Source organism: Triturus cristatus, chromosome 8, assembly GCF_964204655.1.
Source record: "Triturus cristatus chromosome 8, aTriCri1.1, whole genome shotgun sequence".
Lineage (NCBI taxonomy): Eukaryota > Metazoa > Chordata > Amphibia > Caudata > Salamandridae > Triturus > Triturus cristatus.
In genome coordinates, this window is record NC_140591.1 from 316598516 (window position 1) to 316619712 (window position 21197).

Genomic DNA, 21197 nt, shown 5'->3' on the forward strand with positions numbered 1-21197 from the left:
TAATCATTTGTAGCTTCGTGATTTTGGAGGAGAACGAATGAGACACGTTAGCTAGTCAGTTTTGGGACTTTGGGTACTAAGGTGGTAGGTTGGTACACCCCTATACACCAAGGTCCTGTTTTCCTGCGCATAGCTCTGTGTAGGTGCAGAATCCCCGCAACAGTGCCATGCAGTTAGTGAACACCCTGGGAGCGGATTTCAAAGCGAATGAAAGCACTTTGAATTGGTAATGGCACCCTTTCACTTCGAACCTTAGAAACTTTCGATGCCGAGGGTGAATGGGAATATGAAAATAGGCGTTAAGGAGATCGAGATAAGCCAGATAATCCCTTTTTTCCATGAGAAGAAGAATCTCCAGAAGAGACAGCATCTTTAAATATTGTTTCTTGATGAACTTGTTCAGCATTCTGAGGTCCATGACCTGCCTCCATTTTCCTTTTTTTTTTTTGCAGAGTTTTATATAGCGCAAACTTGACCTGAATCCAATCAGGTATGAGAGTGCTTTACATAGCACCAGTTACGATATATGAGGACACACATTCATTTTTTGTTAGGCACGGGGAGATTAAGTGATTTGCCCAGAATCACAGGATGTTCAGCGTCATTACCGAGACTCGAACCGAGTTCCCCAGGTCCGAGGTCGAGCGCCCTAGCCGTTGGGCCAACTCCTCTCCATCTTTTGATAAGGAAGAAGTGAGAATAAAACCCCTGATTTAGCTGGCTGAGGGGCACTTCCTCTATGACCTGCTTGAGAAGCGACTGTGTCTTGTTTTTGAGATCCGGAAGGTGACGAAGCAGAACCTTCCGCGGTGGAACATTTGGAGAATGCTGAATTAATTCCAGAGTGTGGCCGTGCTGGAAGATGTCTAGAACCCATTTGTCTGTAGTTCCATTTCAGAAAGGATGCGGAAAAGACAGAAATGTGGCATGAGACTAAGGTGGCAGGGGCCTGATGAACTTCATTGCCTCCTATTGGAGTATTAGGACTTTCCAGCAGATTGTTGCCTCTTGCGTCCTGCAGGTCTCGAGTAAGACCGAGCAGTTCTGGACTGAAAAGCCCTGTTGTATGGTTGGTAGGTACTCTGAGGATGTGGCTGGTGCCGCTGTTGAAATTGCGGACGGGATAAGAATTGCCACCGCACTCTACCTCGAAAGGACTGGAAGCAGCGTTGCTGGAGACTGCCTAAGGCTTTGGCTGTGTACGTGCCTGTCTTTATGGATCGAAATGCCTCGTCCAAGTGCTTACCAAACAAGCACTCTCAATCGGAAGGCATGTCTAAAACTTTGACTTGGACCTCTGGACTAAAGGTGGTTGCCTGTGGCCAACCCTGGCGATGCGGCACCACCGCTCCTGCCATCTGGCGAAATGCAGTGGATGGAACGTCATGGCTTTCAATGAGCCCCGAAGACCCTCTTTTTCCCTCCAATAGAATGTCCTTAGCCTCTTTCTTTTTATCTTCCGGGAGATACTCCAGCAGAGCAGAGATGTCTAACCACATCTGCCCGTCATATTTCCCAAGAATGGCCATTGCATTAGAGGCTCGAATAGAGGTGGCCTCCAATGCCGAGAACCTCTTTCCAATATTGTTGAGGCAACACCCCTCCTTGTCCGGTGGGGCTGTACACGGAGACGCTGGATTCATGGCTCTACTATGTGCTGCTTGCATGATGACAGAGTCCGGCCTCGGGTGACCAATGAGGCATGCAGGCAATTTGTCAGGAGCCTTGTATTTTTTATCTGACTTTGGAATGACAGCTGGAACGGAGGTAGGTGTTTTCATTAGCTTCAGTCCATCTTGCCATAGAAAGTCAAATATAGGGATTGACCTTACTGAAAGTTGAGTGCCTGGTTTAAAGTCATATAGAAAACATTCAGTTTATTTAGCTGGCATAGGCAAGTCAAAACGCATGGAGGCACGCTCCAGAAGATCATGAAATCCGCCAATATCTGCAGGAGGGGAATCCGCAGCATGAGGGATGGGAGATGGTGGCATAGGGGCTATGTAGTCATCTCATTCATCAATGGCGTCTATGTCCGTTTGTATCCCTCCTTCCTCTGTCTGAGCATCCTGAGTATCCTCTGTGATGACTATAGGAGGAGGGATGGTCTTTTCCCTGGTGAATTTGTGAGTGCTTTGTCCTGGAAGAATAGTGGGAAGTTCTTGAGGAGGCGAAGGCCTCTGAGGAGCATTTTCGTCCAGAAAACGCCTGTAATAATCATCAATCATATGACAGAAATCAGAGACACTAGAACGTTTATTGACGGTTCCCTAAAATGATGACGCTTATCCTCCCTATCATCATAAGGGTAACATTCCTAGAAGGAATCTGGCCACTGCATAGCAGACGGGTCTCTCTCCGCAAAAGAAAATTCACCTGCCAGGAAAGAAGATGGCTCATTGTCCTCAATGCCCCCATCATCAGAATCTTGGCACCTGAATCTGTCTGGGGTGAGGAAGAGTGATTTTTTCCTCCGTCGACGGGCTCTATGACGGTGCAATCGCCGATGCGATTGTCTGCGACACTGTAAATGGTGCGTGGATGGTTGTTGGAGTCGTCGACGGACCGGTGGTCGACGGTGAAATTCTAGTCGACGGGGAAGGCCTCGACGACGACGTTACCTTCATCAATGCTACCGCCGCCGTTGCTGCCATCGTCATCGTTGTTGTCGCCGATGAAGCCGCTGACGGTGCCAGAACCTCAGATTTTCTTGAGGAGAGTGGAATCTTCGACGGCGAGGCGGTCGACGGTTGAGAGGTCTGGTCTCTGAGAGGAGTTAGAGAAGCAGAAGCTGGAGCTGAAGATGGCTTTGAAGCCTCTGTCTGAGGTTTTTGTGGTGTTTCTCTTCAAATTTGTCCTGGGACTTGGATCCCTTAGAGTCCCCATGATGGGAGGAGGGACTGTCACCCTTCCTTTTCCTTGAGGAAGAATGGGGCTTTTCCTCAGGTTCAGACTCTGAGTCTGAAGCAGTCTACCTCTTCTGAACTCAGAGTAGCAGCCTACCCTCCCTGTCTTTGAGGGTTTTAGCTGAAAAAGTGTGGCACTATTTGCATTCCCTGGGTTTGTGGTCAGGGTAGAGGCAATATAGGCATTTTTTGTGGGGGTCTTCAGAGAATAGTCTACACTGTCCACAGGTCTTACAGGGCCTAAACAGTCAATTTTAGGCTCTGGCATCTCAACAATAAGGAAGTATATAGTCCAAAATAGCTGGAGAGTAGCAGAAGCTGAAACCGGAGGTCAAAAGTGGAAGATGAAATACTAAAACTGAGCAGAGCTCAGGGAGACTCCCTATCACAGCCATCGGTTGCGGACCGACCTGCATCGTAATTAGGCCCTTTGTGTTAAATGCCAATAATAAGCTGTTTGAAAAATCAACCTTCATAATAAACACAAAGAGACATCAAATCATACGTCTCTCACTTCACTTTGAGCTAACCTCAAAATTGCATTTTCATGTCCATTTCAATTCAACAATTCCTCAAGTTCAAATTCAGGTTCAGCCCCTCGTTTACTCGTCAGAAGCTCAAAAGATTGGACTCATCAAATGTGCCCTTTTTGATTATCTAAAGGTTAAGCAGTGTCCAAGACCAAATACATCCTAATATAAACAAACAAGATTACAACTAATCAGCATTTCTTATCGCTAAACTGAGTTTTTCTTAGCCTGTGCAAATTTTGAATTATCCTACCACTTCTCTGCACATTCTTCATAGTACACTCTAGCTGTGATCAATTTGTGCAACTGTGAACATTCAAACTTTCCTCCCACTGTGTTCTGCCAGTTAATGTACTAGAGGTGAGTGGTACCAGCCTACAGTGAGAGAGAAAAAGCTTAATATGAAACACAAAAAAGTCTTAACTCACATCACAAGATATACAGTTTTTTGCATCACCCAAAAAAAATATGTATTATTAAAAGTTGTAAAGAAGACCTAAAGGAATAGAACACCACTCTTAAGTATTAGGAGTAAATGTGACAAAAGAACAGCCCCTGGTGATGTGATCCTGAGAAACAGTAGTTCAAACGCATTCCCATGCACTTTCATAAAGTGCAGGCATATAACACAGATTTCCTAATGAAACATTTCATTTTTTATGTTTGAAATGATAATCTTTTTACTGGTATTCCCTCAGATTTTTGCCACCTTCTGCTGAACTCGCTTTTGTTGGCCATAGGACTCTGTGCACTTTACCCCTGCTAACCAGTAGTAAAGTGCTTGTGCTCTCCTTTTTAAACCTGGTAAAATTTGCATACACCAAATTCACCCATTTAATTTACCTATGAGTCCCTAGTGTATGGTGCTACATGTACAACAGGCCTGGAAATTAAGTGCTACTAGCCTATACCTTCCTATTTAATATCTATAAGTCACCCCTAAGGAAGTCTTAATTGGCCAATAAGGCAGAGTGCATGGTATGTAGAAATTAACGTTTTACATGTCCTGGTAGTAAACCGCCCTCCCCCAAAGTTGTTTTTCTCTTCGGCAGGGCTGATTCTTCCATAGGAAACATAGGGTACATTAAAACAACCTATAATGCTTAGGGGAGCAGCTAGGAAAATTATTTAAGTACTAATTTTAAATGCAAATTAAAATCCATCTTAGTCTGATTTTATATAACTAGTAAGGAAAATACACTTTTAGAAAGATATCTCTTTTACGCCTAACTCCAAAAAGGTGTTTCTGTCAGATTTCAACTGTTACCGGACTACTGATGACTGCCATGTGGTGAGATGTGTATTGCTCCTAGACAGTGGACAAAGGGCCCTGGGTGTGGGGAGCGAGCTTCCCCCCTTGACAGTATGGCCTTGGGGCAGTGCCCAGTCCATTCCTGAGTTTCAAAGGATGCTTGTCTTGTCACTGGCAGATGAAGCTCTCACCTAGTCCTGTCTCTTCTTTTTCCTTGTAGTCGGTCTGGCCTCAAAACCAGTGCGGGGGGTGTCATGGGAGCTGCCCAGAACTGGTTTAGAGGGTGGACAAAGGATTGCCCACCTCCCACCTTCATGGTGGCACTGGGCATAAAAGCGACACACCAGAGCTCTCCTCAAAACACTCCTGGGCCTGTGACGAATCAGAAGGATGACTGCCTCACTGTCTGAAGAACCTGAAGTAACACTGGACTTGCTTGCCTGGACACCAGGATCCCAAACGTGACCACAAGGGTCAGTTAGCTGACCTCTCATTTGGGCTACAGGAAACAACAAGTTTCCGGTCAAATCTTTACTGCAACTGCCAAGCTGCCCAGTTCTAACTGGACCAGCCCCGTACTCTGTTATAGTGATTCCTACCCCCCAAATTGTGCCTTCCTGAGGTCCTGGACCCTTGGCTTGTGTTAGGGTGTACTTCTCCTGCCCCTCACAGTGCAAAGCACTGGGATTTATAAACTTTTTGCCAACTTTTACCTGGAGAGGGGGCAAAAGAACAGGCTCACTGTCAAAGCTGAATCCATCAACTTGCCGGTTGGCTTTAACTTGCTAGTATGCACCTCTGCAGGAAATATGACTTCCACAACATTTTCAAAGTCTGAACATAAGGGGTTAATTGGGACAGACATCGAGCAGCATGCAACTGATGTTGAAGCCTTCCTTGGCACAGACACAGAGTTTTAACTTTGCCTGCTTGTAGCTTTACTGTCTTAGTTGACAACACCGGGACCCTGCTCTTCAGCACCTGGTCATTGTCAAGCCGCATTCGGATCCAGCTTGCCCCATTCGGATCCAGCTTGCCCCATTCGGATCCAGCTTGCCACGCCGACAACTTTTGGGCGACCTCTTTTCCTCCATAAAAGTTGCTAAGTCTGAAGGCAAACTTTCCACCAGGGCAATCCTGGTCCCTGTATCTGACTGGCGATGTATTACAGCCGGCCTTACCTTTTGACTTTAACCTGGTTTAGATGGCATCAAAAAGCACAAAGCATCAACTAAGGTTATTTTTAAATTTAAACTGTCAAAAATTTATATCCCCAGTTCTACGTATTGGATTTTTGTCATTTTGGTGTCAATTTATTCATTAAAATATTCTCTATTTTGTAAATCAGTTTGTGCTTTTTCTTGTGTTGTTTCATTTTATCACTGTTTGAGTATTGTATTAATACTTTACACATTCCCTCCAAGTTAAGCCTGACTGCGTTGTGCTAAGCTACCAGAGGGTTGAGCATGGGCTTATTAAGTGACTTTAGTAGCTCACCCAAACAAGGATTATGATTACCTGAAGGGGGCTCTTCTCTTCCTCAACTAATACTCCAATTTCTTACATATACCCATCCACATGAAATCATTCTTCCGCTCTTTTCTTCGCATGTATCTTGAATTATGTTTATATTTGCATGCATTTATAGTAGAATGCCTATTGAGCTGCAAAGTTTTCATTATGCATGAATAAAATATTTTTACGCATAGGTGCATTACGGACTTATTTGAGCACTAAGAATAGGCATTTACCCATGCAGGCTTTATTAGCATTAAGAGTTGCATGCATTTAGGAATTCAATTTAAGATGTGAATTGTCGAATAGTTTGAATTTTTATAGTTCTCACTGGAAACAAAAACAAATTGTCATCAATATCCTAACAGTCAAAATCTCTGATACAGAGACCTTTTCGTCAAACGTTTATGAGATACTGTTATAGAATTTAGTTGCAGCTTCAGTATTCCAAAAATTACCGAATATGCTTGTTAGAGTCGGGGATCTCTGGTTGGCGCAAGGTTGCCCTTGTGTCAAGCAGGAACCCTCTCCTCCACGTCAGGGCGCAGGATAACCCCTTGCGAATGACCCTTGCTCACCCTCTAGGTGCGTGGCGTGAGCAGCCAAGGCGATTCCTCAGGCGTTGTTGGTTAAGCACTTACAATCATACACACAGTAAATACATCAATCCCCCCAGAAACGGACACCAGACTTGGATATATATAAAAATACGCTTCTTTATGTAAAAATAGGTATATATATCTCAGCAGACTTATCACAAGACCAATAACGTTTTCGCTATGCCACCAGGTTGTAAAGCAGGCAAATGTTCTTTGTTCGTAGTTCCAAATGGACACTTCGTAGTCTTTTACTTGTGATTCCAGTACTCACAGAGATCGGCTCCTGCGAACGGGGAAATAAGGCGTTGCGGGCCCCGAGCCCGGTACTGGAACTTCTTTCGTGATGTGGAGAGTCGGCACCGGTCGGGGCGACTCTCAGCTTGGGAAGTGTTCTTGGGTCCTCAATCAGCAGGTGTGGGCAAGTAGGCAGGCGCGGCCCGCGACCCTTTAGCACGGCGGTGCAGGGGGGTCTCCACAGCGGGGGCGGCGCGGCCTGAGATGTCCGGGGATAGCGAAGCGGGGTCACAGGGCACGGTCAGTGCAGCTGGATGACCCGGCGTAGATCACAGTCGTCGGACGGCTTCCGGCGGGAGGGGTGATAGCGCGTTCAGCGCGCTCCAATGGCAGGCGGTGACAGGGGTGCAGGCGGCCTAGCCCGGGGACAGAGAGCGGCTCCGGGCGGAGCGGGGCTCTCACGGGGTTGCGGCAGGCGAGCTCCTGAGTGTCACGGCCCTAGGAGGGGCGATGAGGGGCGCAGTCTCTTTTCCAGCGGGATGCACACACGGCTCGAATTGGAGGACGAGCAAGAAGCACAGAGAACCCACTGGTCCTGGGGTTCAGTTCAGGGGGCAAGCTCAGATCAAGCCCTTGGAGAATGTTCAAGCACAAAGTAGCAAAGTCTTGTTCAGTAGTCTCTTCCTCTCCTTTCTCAGCAAGGCAAGCAGCAGGCCAGCTCCTCCAGCGTCTCCTTTTCCTTCTAGTCGGGCAGAGGTTCTTTGTGGTAAACAGGATTCTGATTTCTTAGGAGCCAGGCTCCTACTTTTATACCATGATTCTTTTGTTCTTTAGCGCCAGGGGGCCTAGGCCTGGCTCAGTCCAGTTCTGGAGCACTTTGTTATGGTGACTCTGCTCTTTCCTTTCAGCAGCAGGGCAGAGACATCAGCCGCTCCACAGGGGGCGGCGCCGGCTTTGTGGTGGCAGAGCACAGGTCTATTCAAGAGTCAAGGTGTACTCCTCCCACCCATCCTGGTGTCATCTCTCTACCCACCACCTGGCAGCCAACCTGTCTCTGGGGAATCCCCAACCCTGCTCCTTACTGTTGCTAGGCAGAACACACACACACACACACAGCAGAGGCGGACTGAGATGGTCAGGTCAGTAAATACTAACTTTCTAAAAGTAGTATTTACAAACCCAGGATATTAAAATAAACTTGACTACAAGAAGTATTTTATTATCCTGAGTTCAGGCATACCAAACTTGACACTCTACCATGCTCTCTGAGTCCACTGGGGTCACAGCGTTGGCGTGATCCCAGCAGCCCATTCTGGCCTATGGAGAGCAGGTAGCCTTCAATAGTGAAAAACGAAAAGGGCTGTAATTCACTACTAAGACATGCCACACACATCAGGGCATGTCCTACCTTATGCCTACAATGCACCCTGCCCTTGGGCCTACCAGAGGGGTGGCTAATATGTAGGTAAGGGAAGGTTTAGGGACTGGCAAGTGGGGGCACTTGCGCAGTCAGCGCGACGGTCCCAGACCGCGCGCAGGGTCTGCGGTGGCAGACCCTAGCCACATTTTACAAGGCCGCTTTCTGTGGGTGGCGCAACCAGCGCTGCAAGCCCACCAGCGGCATTGGCATTCACAAGCCCTGGCACCCCTGGTGCACTTTACTGGGGACTGACAGCGAATCCAATAAACCAATCGTGAACATCAATTACAGGTACACTTTACCTAGGGAGCACTTGCACTGCGGCACGGATTAGCCGTGGCGCAGTGCCCTGAGCGGACAACACCAGCAAAACAATCGAGGCACACCATCAAAAAGTGGAAGGGAAACTCACGCCAAGGTGCCAGGTCTAACACGTGTCCCCTCCAGCTGAAATGTGGGGAGAACTACCCTTGCCCAGGGGGTTCCTCGTCACTAAGGCGGAAATACCTGGACAGACCGTCAGCGTTGGCGTGATCTGTACCAGGACGGTGTTCCACCGTAAAGTCCATACCCTGTAGGGAGATGGACCACCTCAACAGCTTCGGGTTCTCACCCCTCATTTGCATCAACCATCTGAGGGGCCTGTGGTCCGTCTGAGCCCGGAAGTGAGACCCAAACAAGTAGGGTCTTAGCTTCTTCAGCGCCCAGACCACAGCAAATGCTTCTCGCTCGATTGCACTCCACCTACTTTCCCGTGGAAGTAACCTCCTACTGATGAAGGCTACGGGTTGGTCCCAGCCCTCCTCAGTCATCTGTGAGAGAACAGCCCCTACACCATGCTCTGAAGCGTCTGTCTGCACTAGGAATTCCTTGGAGAAGTCAGGGGCCAAGAGCACGGGCGCCGTGCACATGGCAGTCTTCAGGGTGTCGAAAGCTTTCTGACATGTGTCAGTCCAAATCACGTTCCTGGGCTGCTTCTTGGAAGTCAGCTCTGTCAAGGGGGCAACGATCGTTCCATAGCCCTTGACAAACCTCCTGTAGTACCCAGTGAGCCCCAGGAAGGCCCTCACTGCGGTCTGCGTCTTGGGGGGTTCCCAAGCCAGGATGGTCTCAATTTTGGGTTGCAAGGGTGCCACCTTGCCACTCCCCACTTGGTGTCCCAAGTCCAGACGTTAAATCAAACGTGCTGAGGAACCGGGCAGCCCCCAGCCGATCAATGAGCTCATCAGCTCTGGGGATGGGGTGCGCGTCAGTCTTCGTCACTGAATTGAGTCCTCTGTAGTCCACACAGAACCGGAGTTCAGGTGTGGCTCCCGGCGCAGCAGCTTTGGGGACCAAGACCACGGGGCTGGACCAAGGACTGCTGGAGGACTCAACCACCCCTAGCGCAAGCATTTTGGAGACCTCCTCCTTGATGCAAGCTCTGACCCTGTCAGTTACCCTGTAAGCCTTGTGCTTCACAGGTAAGCTGTCTCCTGTGTCCACATCATGGACGCACCAATCTGTGACACCAGGAACCAGGGAGAATCTGTCGGAAAACTGCCCCAGCAAGTGGCGGCAATCCTCCTGTTGTTCGGGCGTCAGGGTGGGTGAGAGGTTAACTCCATCCACTGACCCATCTTTCTCAGAGGCCACTAAGAGGTCAGGAAGAGGCTCGGTCTCCTCTTCCATTCCATCATCAGTGGCCAGCAGCATGCCCACTTCGGTCCTCTCTAAGTGGGGCTTAAGGCGGTTAACATGTAGGACCCTCAAAGGGTTCCTGGGAGTCTGCATGTCCACCAAGTAGGTGATAGGACTTTTGCGCTCCACAACCTCAAATGGACCTGTCCACTTATCCTGAAGTGCACAAGGCTCCACTGGGGCCAAGACCCACACCTTTTGTCCAGGTTGAAGCTCTACCAGAGTGGCATTCCGGTCGTACCACCGCTTCATCTCCTCCTGGCTGGCTTCCAGATTTGCCTCAGCAAGTTGCCTGAAACGCCGAGTCTGGTTTCGGAAGGCCAGCATGTAACTGTATACATTCTGGGGAGGTTTCCTGGGAGATTGCTCCCAGCCTTCCTTCATCAAACTCAGAGGTCCTCTTACCGGGTGACCATACAGAAGCTCAAAGGGGCTGAATCCTAGAGACTTCTGTGGCACCTCTCGGTAAGCGAAGAGCAGGCAGGGCAAGAGGACGTCCCACTTACGCCTCATTGGACCGTCCAGGCCCATGATCATGCCTTTGAGGGTTCGGTTGAATCTCTCAACCAACCCATTTCCTTGGGGGTGGTAAGGAGTGGTGAACTTGTAAGTTACCCCACACTCCTTCCACAGGGATTTCATATATGTGGATATGAAATTGGTCCCCCTGTCGCTCACCACCTCTAGAGGGAATCCCACTCGGGAGAAAATTCCCATCAGTGCTCGTCCCACCACGGGGGCCGTCACTGTCCTCAGAGGGATGGCTTCAGGGTACCGGGTGGCATGGTCCACCAAGACCAGGATGAACCTGTTGCCCAGGGCTGTCTTGGGGTCCAGAGGCCCCACAATATCAATACCCACTCGTTGGAATGGCGTACCGACCACAGGGAAAGGTTGCAGAGGAGCCTTGTGCTTCCCTCCGCTCTTACCACTTGCCTGGCAAGTCTGACAGGTTCTGCAGTAGGAATCTGAATTCTTGTGCATTTGGGGCCAGTAAAAGTGGGTGACAAGCCTGTCATAGGTCTTGTCCATCCCCAAATGTCCGGCTAACGGCACATCATGAGCCAGCCCCAGTAGGAAGGTTCTGAACTTCTGGGGTACCACCAGCACACGGGCTGACCCAGGTTCAGCAGCCTTAGGCTCGGAATACAGGAGGTCACTCTCCCAGTACACGTAGTGTGTTTTGGCCTGAACACCATTGGCCTGGTCTGCAGCCTGTTGCCGCATACCCACGAGAGAAGGGCATTCTTTCTGCTCCCTGCAGAATTCCTCCCTGGAGGGACCTCCTTCTTGCTGCCAATGGGTCAGCTCAGGCAAGTCTCCCAGTTCGGCAATCTGTTCCCCGGTAGGCTCCAGGGCATCCCCCTCAGGGTCTGCTTCCTCCTGGGCCGTGGGAACTTCGGGGGCCGGTTTCCCGCGCCTCCTGCGCCTTCTCCCTAAGGCCGGTTCCTGGACCTCTCCCTCAGGCTCCAGGACCCTCTCAACACCCCTACTGGCTGCCATGGACCGGGTGGTCACGCATGCCCAGTCGGGTAGACCCACCATCCTCAGATGCGTGGTCTTCTCCACCTTTTCCCAAGGGGAGCTCTCCAGGTCGTTCCCTAGCAGACAGTCTACAGGCATGTCAGTTCTCACAGCGACTTGTAGAGTACCAGAGACCTCCCCCCACTCAAAGGGAATTTGAGCCATTGGACAACGACTCTCTATGTTGTCAGCATTGACAACCCTACAGTAGGCATTGGGTACAATCTGCTCTTGAGACACCAGGTGTTGCCTCACCGAGGTCACGCTGGCTCCTGTATCTCTAAGAGCCTCAACCTTCTTTCCATTGATGGTCACTACTTGCCCATATTTCTTAGTGTTAGAGGGCAAGTAAGTTACAGGGACCATCTCACTGTCTCCTAGCGAGACTAGGGTCATCTGCCCGGGACCCCCACCCTCCTGGACTGCTACCTCCTCCCCAAAATTAACATTAGCTACTTGCCGGGGTGGAGCACCAGTGGGTGCGGTCTTACCAAACAGGGGACACTTAGGATCAGAGGCAATGTGACCCGGGTCACCACACTTATAACAATTGAAGGGCCCCTTTGGAACAGGTCTACCTGTCGGGGCCCCGCTCTGCTGCGGGGGTGGGGGAGGCTGAGAACCCTTCTGCTGGTTCCCTTGGGAATTACTTTGGGGGCCTTTTTGGAACCCCTTCTGTTTACCCTTGTCCCCCCCACTCTTCTGCTGGGGACCCTGCCCACCTTTGGCGGAGTCTCCCACTTGACCCTTGTGGACCCTGGTGCTGAGCCAGCGGTCCGCCTCCTCAGCAAGCTTCCTCGGGTTGGACAGCTTGCTATCTATCAGGTGCTGGCGTAGCTCAGGAAAACATTGACTGGACAAGTGCTCCCATGCAATTAAATCAAGCAGCCCTTGATAATCATTCACTTTGCTACCCTTCACCCAACCATCCAGTGCTCTGCAGAAAAAGGTCACATACTCCACATACGTACTCTCAGGGATCTTCTTGGTCTCCCTGAACCTCTGTCTATATAGCTCAGGAGTTAACCCATACCTGGTCATTAAAGCTTCCTTCATATGGGGGTAGGAGACTTGGAGATCTAAGGGTAAATCTAACAGTGTGTCACGTCCTTCAGCAAGGAACCTTCCCCACAACCCCGCTCCCCAGTCTTTCTCAGGGACCCGGTGTGAAGACATGGCCACCTCATAGGCTCTAAACCACTGCCCTATGTCATCCTTCCTAAAATACTCCTTTACTACATCTTTGGGGATGTACACCTTGGACTCTACCTGCACCGGTGGAGTGCTGCCACCAGAAGGAGCGGTGTCCAAACTTTTCGCCTTCAGCTCCAACTCCTTCAATCTTATATCATGATCCATTTGGCGTTGTTGTGCCTCCAGGGCCAACTTCTGCTTTTCCATTTCCATTTGTCCTGCCAACTTTGCCATCTCCATTGCATGCGCCCTGTCGGCTGCCCTGTCCGCCAGCTCCTCTGGCGACCGGACTCTGCTGGGCTCCTCAAGGTTGTCGGGTGGAACGATGTCCCCCGCATTCCGTGGGTCTCGTGACTCCTTCCAGGCTCTCAGTGCCGTGGCGTACTGGGTTCTCCTCTTGAATCCAGCATGGGGGACTCTGAATTTTACACTGTAGCCTTTCAATTGCTCTATCGTGTAGCCTTCCAGTCTCTCCCAATCCACCTCATCTATTCCAGAAATCACAGAGAGTGCTCTTCCAGCGGAGTGTGAGCCAGGCATGGTTGCAGTAATGGCAGATGTCTCAACAAAGTTCAACAAATGAAAACCTGTGGCTGCGTTATTTGGTCTGCTCTCACTATCTGGCGATTAATAATTCACTGTATGCAAATTACAAGTGCAAATCCGAAATCCCACCACTGCCACCAATGTTAGAGTCGGGGATCTCTGGTTGGCGCAAGGTTGCCCTTGTGTCAAGCAGGAACCCTCTCCTCCACGTCAGGGCGCAGGATAACCCCTTGCGAATGACCCTTGCTCACCCTCTAGGTGCGTGGCGTGAGCAGCCAAGGCGATTCCTCAGGCGTTGTTGGTTAAGCACTTACAATCATACACACAGTAAATACATCAATCCCCCCAGAAACGGACACCAGACTTGGATATATATAAAAATACGCTTCTTTATGTAAAAATAGGTATATATATCTCAGCAGACTTATCACAAGACCAATAACGTTTTCGCTATGCCACCAGGTTGTAAAGCAGGCAAATGTTCTTTGTTCGTAGTTCCAAATGGACACTTCGTAGTCTTTTACTTGTGAGTCCAGTACTCACAGAGATCGGCTCCTGCGAACGGGGAAATAAGGCGTTGCGGGCCCCGAGCCCGGTACTGGAACTTCTTTCGTGATGTGGAGAGTCGGCACCGGTCGGGGCGACTCTCAGCTTGGGAAGTGTTCTTGGGTCCTCAATCAGCAGGTGTGGGCAAGTAGGCAGGCGCGGCCCGCGACCCTTTAGCACGGCGGTGCAGGGGGGTCTCCACAGCGGGGATGGCGCGGCCTGAGATGTCCGGGGATAGCGAAGCGGGGTCACAGGGCACGGTCAGTGCAGCTGGATGACCCGGCGTAGATCACAGTCGTCGGACGGCTTCCGGCGGGAGGGGTGATAGCGCGTTCAGCGCGCTCCAATGGCAGGCGGTGACAGGGGTGCAGGCGGCCTAGCCCGGGGACAGAGAGCGGCTCCGGGCGGAGCGGGGCTCTCACGGGGTTGCGGCAGGCGAGCTCCTGAGTGTCACGGCCCTAGGAGGGGCGATGAGGGGCGCAGTCTCTTTTCCAGCGGGATGCACACACGGCTCGAATTGGAGGACGAGCAAGAAGCACAGAGAACCCACTGGTCCTGGGGTTCAGTTCAGGGGGCAAGCTCAGATCAATCCCTTGGAGAATGTTCAAGCACAAAGTAGCAAAGTCTTGTTCAGTAGTCTCTTCCTCTCCTTTCTCAGCAAGGCAAGCAGCAGGCCAGCTCCTCCAGCGTCTCCTTTTCCTTCTAGTCGGGCAGAGGTTCTTTGTGGTAAACAGGATTCTGATTTCTTAGGAGCCAGGCTCCTACTTTTATACCATGATTCTTTTGTTCTTTAGCGCCAGGGGGCCTAGGCCTGGCTCAGTCCAGTTCTGGAGCACTTTGTTATGGTGACTCTGCTCTTTCCTTTCAGCAGCAGGGCAGAGACATCAGCCGCTCCACAGGGGGCGGCGCCGGCTTTGTGGTGGCAGAGCACAGGTCTATTCAAGAGTCAAGGTGTACTCCTCCCACCCATCCTGGTGTCATCTCTCTACCCACCACCTGGCAGCCAACCTGTCTCTGGGGAATCCCCAACCCTGCTCCTTACTGTTGCTAGGCAGAACACACACACACACACACAGCAGAGGCGGACTGAGATGGTCAGGTCAGTAAATACTAACTTTCTAAAAGTAGTATTTACAAACCCAGGATATTAAAATAAACTTGACTACAAGAAGTATTTTATTATCCTGAGTTCAGGCATACCAAACTTGACACTCTACCATGCTCTCTGAGTCCACTGGGGTCACAGCGTTGGCGTGATCCCAGCAGCCCATTCTGGCCTATGGAGAGCAGGTAGCCTTCAATAGTGAAAAACGAAAAGGGCTGTAATTCACTACTAAGACATGCCACACACATCAGGGCATGTCCTACCTTATGCCTACAATGCACCCTGCCCTTGGGCCTACCAGAGGGGTGGCTAATATGTAGGTAAGGGAAGGTTTAGGGACTGGCAAGTGGGGGCACTTGCGCAGTCAGCGCGACGGTCCCAGACCGCGCGCAGGGTCTGCGGTGGCAGACCCTAGCCACATTTTACAAGGCCGCTTTCTGTGGGTGGCGCAACCAGCGCTGCAAGCCCACCAGCGGCATTGGCATTCACAAGCCCTGGCACCCCTGGTGCACTTTACTGGGGACTGACAGCGAATCCAATAAACCAATCGTGAACATCAATTACAGGTACACTTTACCTAGGGAGCACTTGCACTGCGGCACGGATTAGCCGTGGCGCAGTGCCCTGAGCGGACAACACCAGCAAAACAATCGAGGCACACCATCAAAAAGTGGAAGGGAAACTCACGCCAAGGTGCCAGGTCTAACAATGCTCATTCAAGCTTTTGATTAAAACTGTCTTTGCAAGGAATTAGGTCAGAACTCCACTACTGAACGTATTTTTCTTCTCCAGTGGTCATTCATCCCATACTATATCAACTGGTCGTCTTGTGATTGCTCCTAGCATTCAGACTCAAAATACTATAGCAACAAATGCCTCCCTGTAACACGTAATCTTGTGTAACATCAATTTGCAGAATTTAGCCTGTCAAATTAAAATAATTTTCTATTTACCAATTTAATTCCGGAGATAAATCATACCACAATGCCAGCAAAAGGAGCAGTGTATATATTGCTATACATTCAAATAAGTTTGGACACATCCACTATAGCTTCCTTCAAACTATAGTTTCTATAAAGCAAAACCAAAGGGGATGATGGATGGAGTGTTGAACATTAAAAGCACTCACCCCCAGTCAAAAGAGGGAGGGGGGTGAAGGTTTTTTTTCAGAGCACTCTGGTCAGATTAACATATTTTTATCAGTGAAAATGTCGGTAAACACATTAATATTTATCTCTGTAGGCCATATAAAAGCAGTTAAACTAGTAGCACTGAAGAAACCAGAAGCCTAGGATGAATCAAAAAAAATAAATTACATACCTGGTTTCTGGGTCTAATGAATCCATAATTCTTTTATCTGCCAATAACCTTTTTAAACTTTGGCATAGTTCCACATTTGTGTTTAACCTAAAACACAAAACAACAAAATTAAAAAGATGATCAATACAATTAGATAGAATTACAATTTAACAGGCTAGTTACATACTAAATATAGATAAGAAGAGATCAAGAAACATAAAATAGTTGGTACTGGTAGAGCAGAAGTAGTGAGAATGTGATCATAATAATATTAAATACAGCACCTTATCCACAGAGAGGGGTCTGTGGTGGAAACCTTTCTATGGCACACAAGCGTTTTTAACTCTAAATGCTAATGGCCCCTAAATGCTGGAAAAAAGAAGCCTATCATTTTTAACAACTACAGTGAGCTTACATGAGTGGGATGGGTTCCACACAGGTGGAAACCGTATTTTCTTTTTCAAGCCCTCTTGAAACTAATGAAAAACAGGGACTTTAAAAAACAATTGCCGTTTGAGAAACTTTCTGTACACAGTAAATGCATTTGAATCAAACACTAATGGACGTTCAGTCTAACTAAATGTAATAAGTAAGGAACCAACACCTTCTGTGGACTTGGTAGAGGATTGTAACAATGCACAAAGCAATAGAAACATAATATTTTACATGTGTTCAAGCAGCAGGAACTGGTGGCAGGGAAGACTTGCTTACTTTGAAATCTGCATTCATTTCTCTGAAAGATCTAGTTGTCCATATTTAAAGGCTCCATGTGCTAATCTGTGAAATAGAGAGCTCAGGTCAAGTTTAAAAATCCTGGGATTGCTCTTGGACAACAGGTAGAGTTTGCAGAGTGGTCTTATGAGAAATATGACTAATAGTCATAGCAAATCTACGAACTGCATTTGCTTTGTCAATGGAAGCAACTGGGATTGTTGAGGATCCTGAAGTTATAAATTGCGGAGGGCTCGAAGGTTTGAAACAAAAAACTCCTATAGTTTAGACTATTGTTACAGACTACTCAATATAGGTGCTGCTGTGTTCAGAACATCAAATGGATCTGTGGGACATTTGCAAGCAAGATGACCAGGTCAGTGGGGGCGTGGCTTGCGCGCCGCGGCGATATGGCGGCTTGCGCTTGAGCTCCGTGCTGAGCTGGAGCCGACGGAGGAATAGCGGTTGTTTTCGGCTGCCCCGGTCATCGCGGATAACGGCCGCATGGATAGGAACATGTCACGGATGTCTGGGAGGAGGTTTCCTGCTTACTGAGGCTGCCGGTACTCGCACTTTGGTTCCCTTTTGACGGAGCTCGGTGGTTTCGCGAGCGGCCGCCATTTTGTCTCCTCAGGAGCGGTGAGAGCTTTCTCCTCAGCGCGAAGTCGACAATGCCACAGAAGGGACAGGAATGAAGTTAAACAAATACTGGTGACGTTTCTTTTATTTCCTCAACTCATATTGTTTTTTCTTTTCTGCCTGCTGACTTATTTTTTTTTTTTTTTCTTTTTTGTTTGCTGATATATCGCTCGTCAGGAACTCCGTCAAGGCCATTTAGTGGGGCTTCTTTGATTAATGCTTACCTGCCTTTGGGTCATTTCTGACTGTTAGGACCCCTTTTGATACCTGCAAGGTGGGATATTTTTGTGAGGTGGTTCCCTTCCCTGGAATCTGCCTTCATTATTTTTCTGTTCTCTTGCTAAGAGTGCGCTATCCATTTTTGCTCGTTCCCTTTTGATATTTTGAGGGTTCCTTCCTCACTTGGCACTCCCTTCTCGTAATTTGTCTGGAGTGGTGTTCTGTACTTCTGCTGAGGTGGTGTGCTCTATGGCTGCGAATATGGGCCCGTCTTCAAATGCTAAAGACGCAAAGGAATCTAAAGCGTCTCTTAAAAGGGCCAAACAGTTATCTCCTACACCTGAATCTCCGCAAAAGGACCCCAGTCCCACTCTTGAGACTATCCTGACGCGCCTTAATGAGGTCTATGAAATTGCGCAGTCTACCAAGACGAATACAGATTTATTGCAAGTGGAAGTGTTAGCTATCAGGAATGATTTCAAGGCCTTGTCTCTTCGTGTTTCGGACACGGAAGCACGTATTAGTGGCGCAGAGGATTCCATGCAAAAGCAGTCCAGATTTCTTTCACAACTTGAGCGATCAATGGTTGCTTTGCGGAAGGACCTCACTGAGCAAGAAGATCGTAACCGCAGGTCTAACCTGCGCATTTTTGGGCTTCCTGAGGATGTTGAGAAAGATGCGTCTTCTATGATTGATTTCCTCTATCAATGGATTCCTTCTACATTGCAAATTTCCTTCCAAAGAGATTTTGAGCTGGAACGTGCACATCGTGTTCCCACTTTTCGTTCTAAGTCTGCTACGCAACCTAGGGCGATAATTTTTAAGCCACTGCGTCATTAGCATACAGAACAAATTCTAGCTCATATGCGGAAGGTTAGAGTTGTTTCGTGGAATGGTCATCGCATTTCAATCTCTCAAGATTTTGCCAGAGACACGGTCATAAGAAGGAAGGGTTTTCTTAATTTGCGGAAGCGTCTAACTGAGATGAATATCCCCTTTTCTTTTGCTGGCCCCTCAAGATTCCGCATTACTTTCAAAGGTCGCTCTAGAATCTTCGATGAACCTACTGACTTGGTCTCGTTTTTGGATAATCAGATGGAGCTACAGATGGAACTTCAAATGGAGGCCTCGCTTGATCCTGGTTCTGCTGGCACCTGATGCGGTTATTCATACTGCTATGTGTTTTTTTTTGCCAGAATTATTGAGTTTAGTCTCTCTTAGTCCTGCACGGTGGTCTTAGTGTCCATTGTTTTTGTTGTGCTTTGGTCGTCTGTTGGTGTTTCCTCCTTGTCGGTATGGTGTAATGGTCTTTTTTGTTGTTAGTTCTATTGTATGAACCTTTCAAGATTTTGTGGTAATGTTTCGTGTTGGTTTAACGTCACTTTTGCGTGATTGCCATCCTTTTTATTCTTTTCCTTCCCAAATTGTCTTTCCGCATATTAGGTCCCGGTCCGTTTCTTATCCCATTGTATGATTTCTTATTTTCTATTGTTCTGGTTATGTGTATGATTTTCATCGTCTTTGGCTGTTTCATATTTGTGGAGTACGTTGGTGTTTATTAATGTATTGATTACATATTTGCTTCATTGTTGAGTATTTGTTGCTTATTAATGGCTATAGTTAGAGTTTGTGTTTAGCTCTATGTCACGGTTTTAGCATTGATTGGTTTGTATCGTTATTATTATTAAGTGTCTTTTTCGAATAGTTCGGAATTTTATAGCTGTTTTGTAATTGATAGGTTTATGTTTCTTCTCTTCCATGTTCATATATTTAAGATATTCTCACCTCTCTCAGTTATATAGAGTGTAACGAGAAATATGTTTTTGTGGACAGTTATCTATTAGCTTATCTATAGATTTTACACTTTTATGTATAATCTCATTTATATTATGTATTTATCATAAGACTTTACTGTTTGATACATTAGTCTGTTACTATATGCCGCTCTCCCCTTTATTTCATTTACTTTCTTCTGACTGTATTATATAGTGCTCTTTGGAAGTTTTTTTTTTTTTTCTTCTTCTTTATTATTGCTCTTACTCTTCTTGGTGGCTGCTTTGGTTTTGCTCGATATAATAGTGACGACAGCTTTTAGCTCTTTTTCTTTTTTTATCAGCTATTATTGTTTACATCTGTTTTTTCTCTCTTTCTGTTTTTTACACTTTTTATGATCCTGCTTAGGTGTTTCCTTTTTCTCAAATTTGATTAACATGTCGTCTGTATAGATTTAGATGGTGTACTGTTCCTAGAACGATATTTGATTCTTGTTCATATCCTTTAGATAGTTCTTCTTTTTATAATAACGCATAATCTGTTATGTTCTGTTTTGGGGCTACTTATGCTGATGGTTTCTATTCCTCATGTTGGGCTCTTTGCTCATTTCCCATGTCCCCCCTTGTATGAATTCGGTCTTTTTCAGACCTTCCTTGTTGGCCCTTCTCTCCCTTTTTCTGTCTATTCTCTTCCTTTCTTCTTTCTCTCTTTTTTCCTTTTCTCTTCGGATTTCCTCCTGGGATTCTCCCGGTTTTGTGTTGATGCTTAGTGTTTGGAGGCGAGGTCTCTTGGAGGCTGTAGTTCATATATCATTTGTGCAATATCTTTTTCTCCTGCTAATAGGTCTATGTCTGGATTGAATGTTCTCTCCCTTAATGTCAAAGGGCTAAATCACCCAGTTAAAAGGTCGAAGATTCTAGATTATTGCAAATCTCTTTCTTCGGATCTCGTCCTTTTTCAGGAGACAAAGGTCTCTGTTAGAGAGGCGTTATTTCTGAAGAAAGAGTGGGTTTCTGATGTTGCTTGTTCAGATGCTAGTGGCAAAAGAAATGGGGTAATCACTTTAGTCTCTAAACATTCTGGTCTGTCTATCGTTTCCTCTGAACAGGATACAGAGGGACGCTGGTTACTATCTAAGGTGTCCGATAGTAATGCTGTTCTCTTTGTCATGAATATCTATGCCCCTAACAAGGATGATCCGGCTTTTTGGAAAACGATCACCAAAAAGCTAAATGACACACCCCATTCTGGCAATCTTATTGTTGGTGATGACTTTAATTTACCAATGGATCCTATTTTGGATAGGAATTCTGCCTTTAATTTTCGTCCCCCTCAGGCACATAAACAAATGATTAATATGTGTTCGTTGCCCCATCTTCAGGATGTTTGGCGTCTTCACAATCCCACTGGCAGTGACTTCTCCTTTTTTTCTTCCCCTCATTCGTCCTTCTCGCGTATTGACTACCTTCTGGTTCACTCTTCTCTTGTTCAAGCTTCCTCATCTC

General features: G+C 47.7%; 1 protein-coding gene across 1 annotated transcript in view; it reads right to left on the bottom strand.

Annotated features, from left to right (window-relative positions):
* Nucleotides 1-21197, bottom strand: part of MIPEP (mitochondrial intermediate peptidase) — a 596799-nt gene that overhangs the window by 522951 nt on the left and 52651 nt on the right. Inside the window, exon 4 of the mRNA XM_085621596.1 lies at nt 16372-16458. Within this exon, the coding sequence (XP_085477722.1) occupies nt 16372-16458 (87 nt within the window). The remainder of the gene's footprint in view (nt 1-16371; nt 16459-21197) is intronic.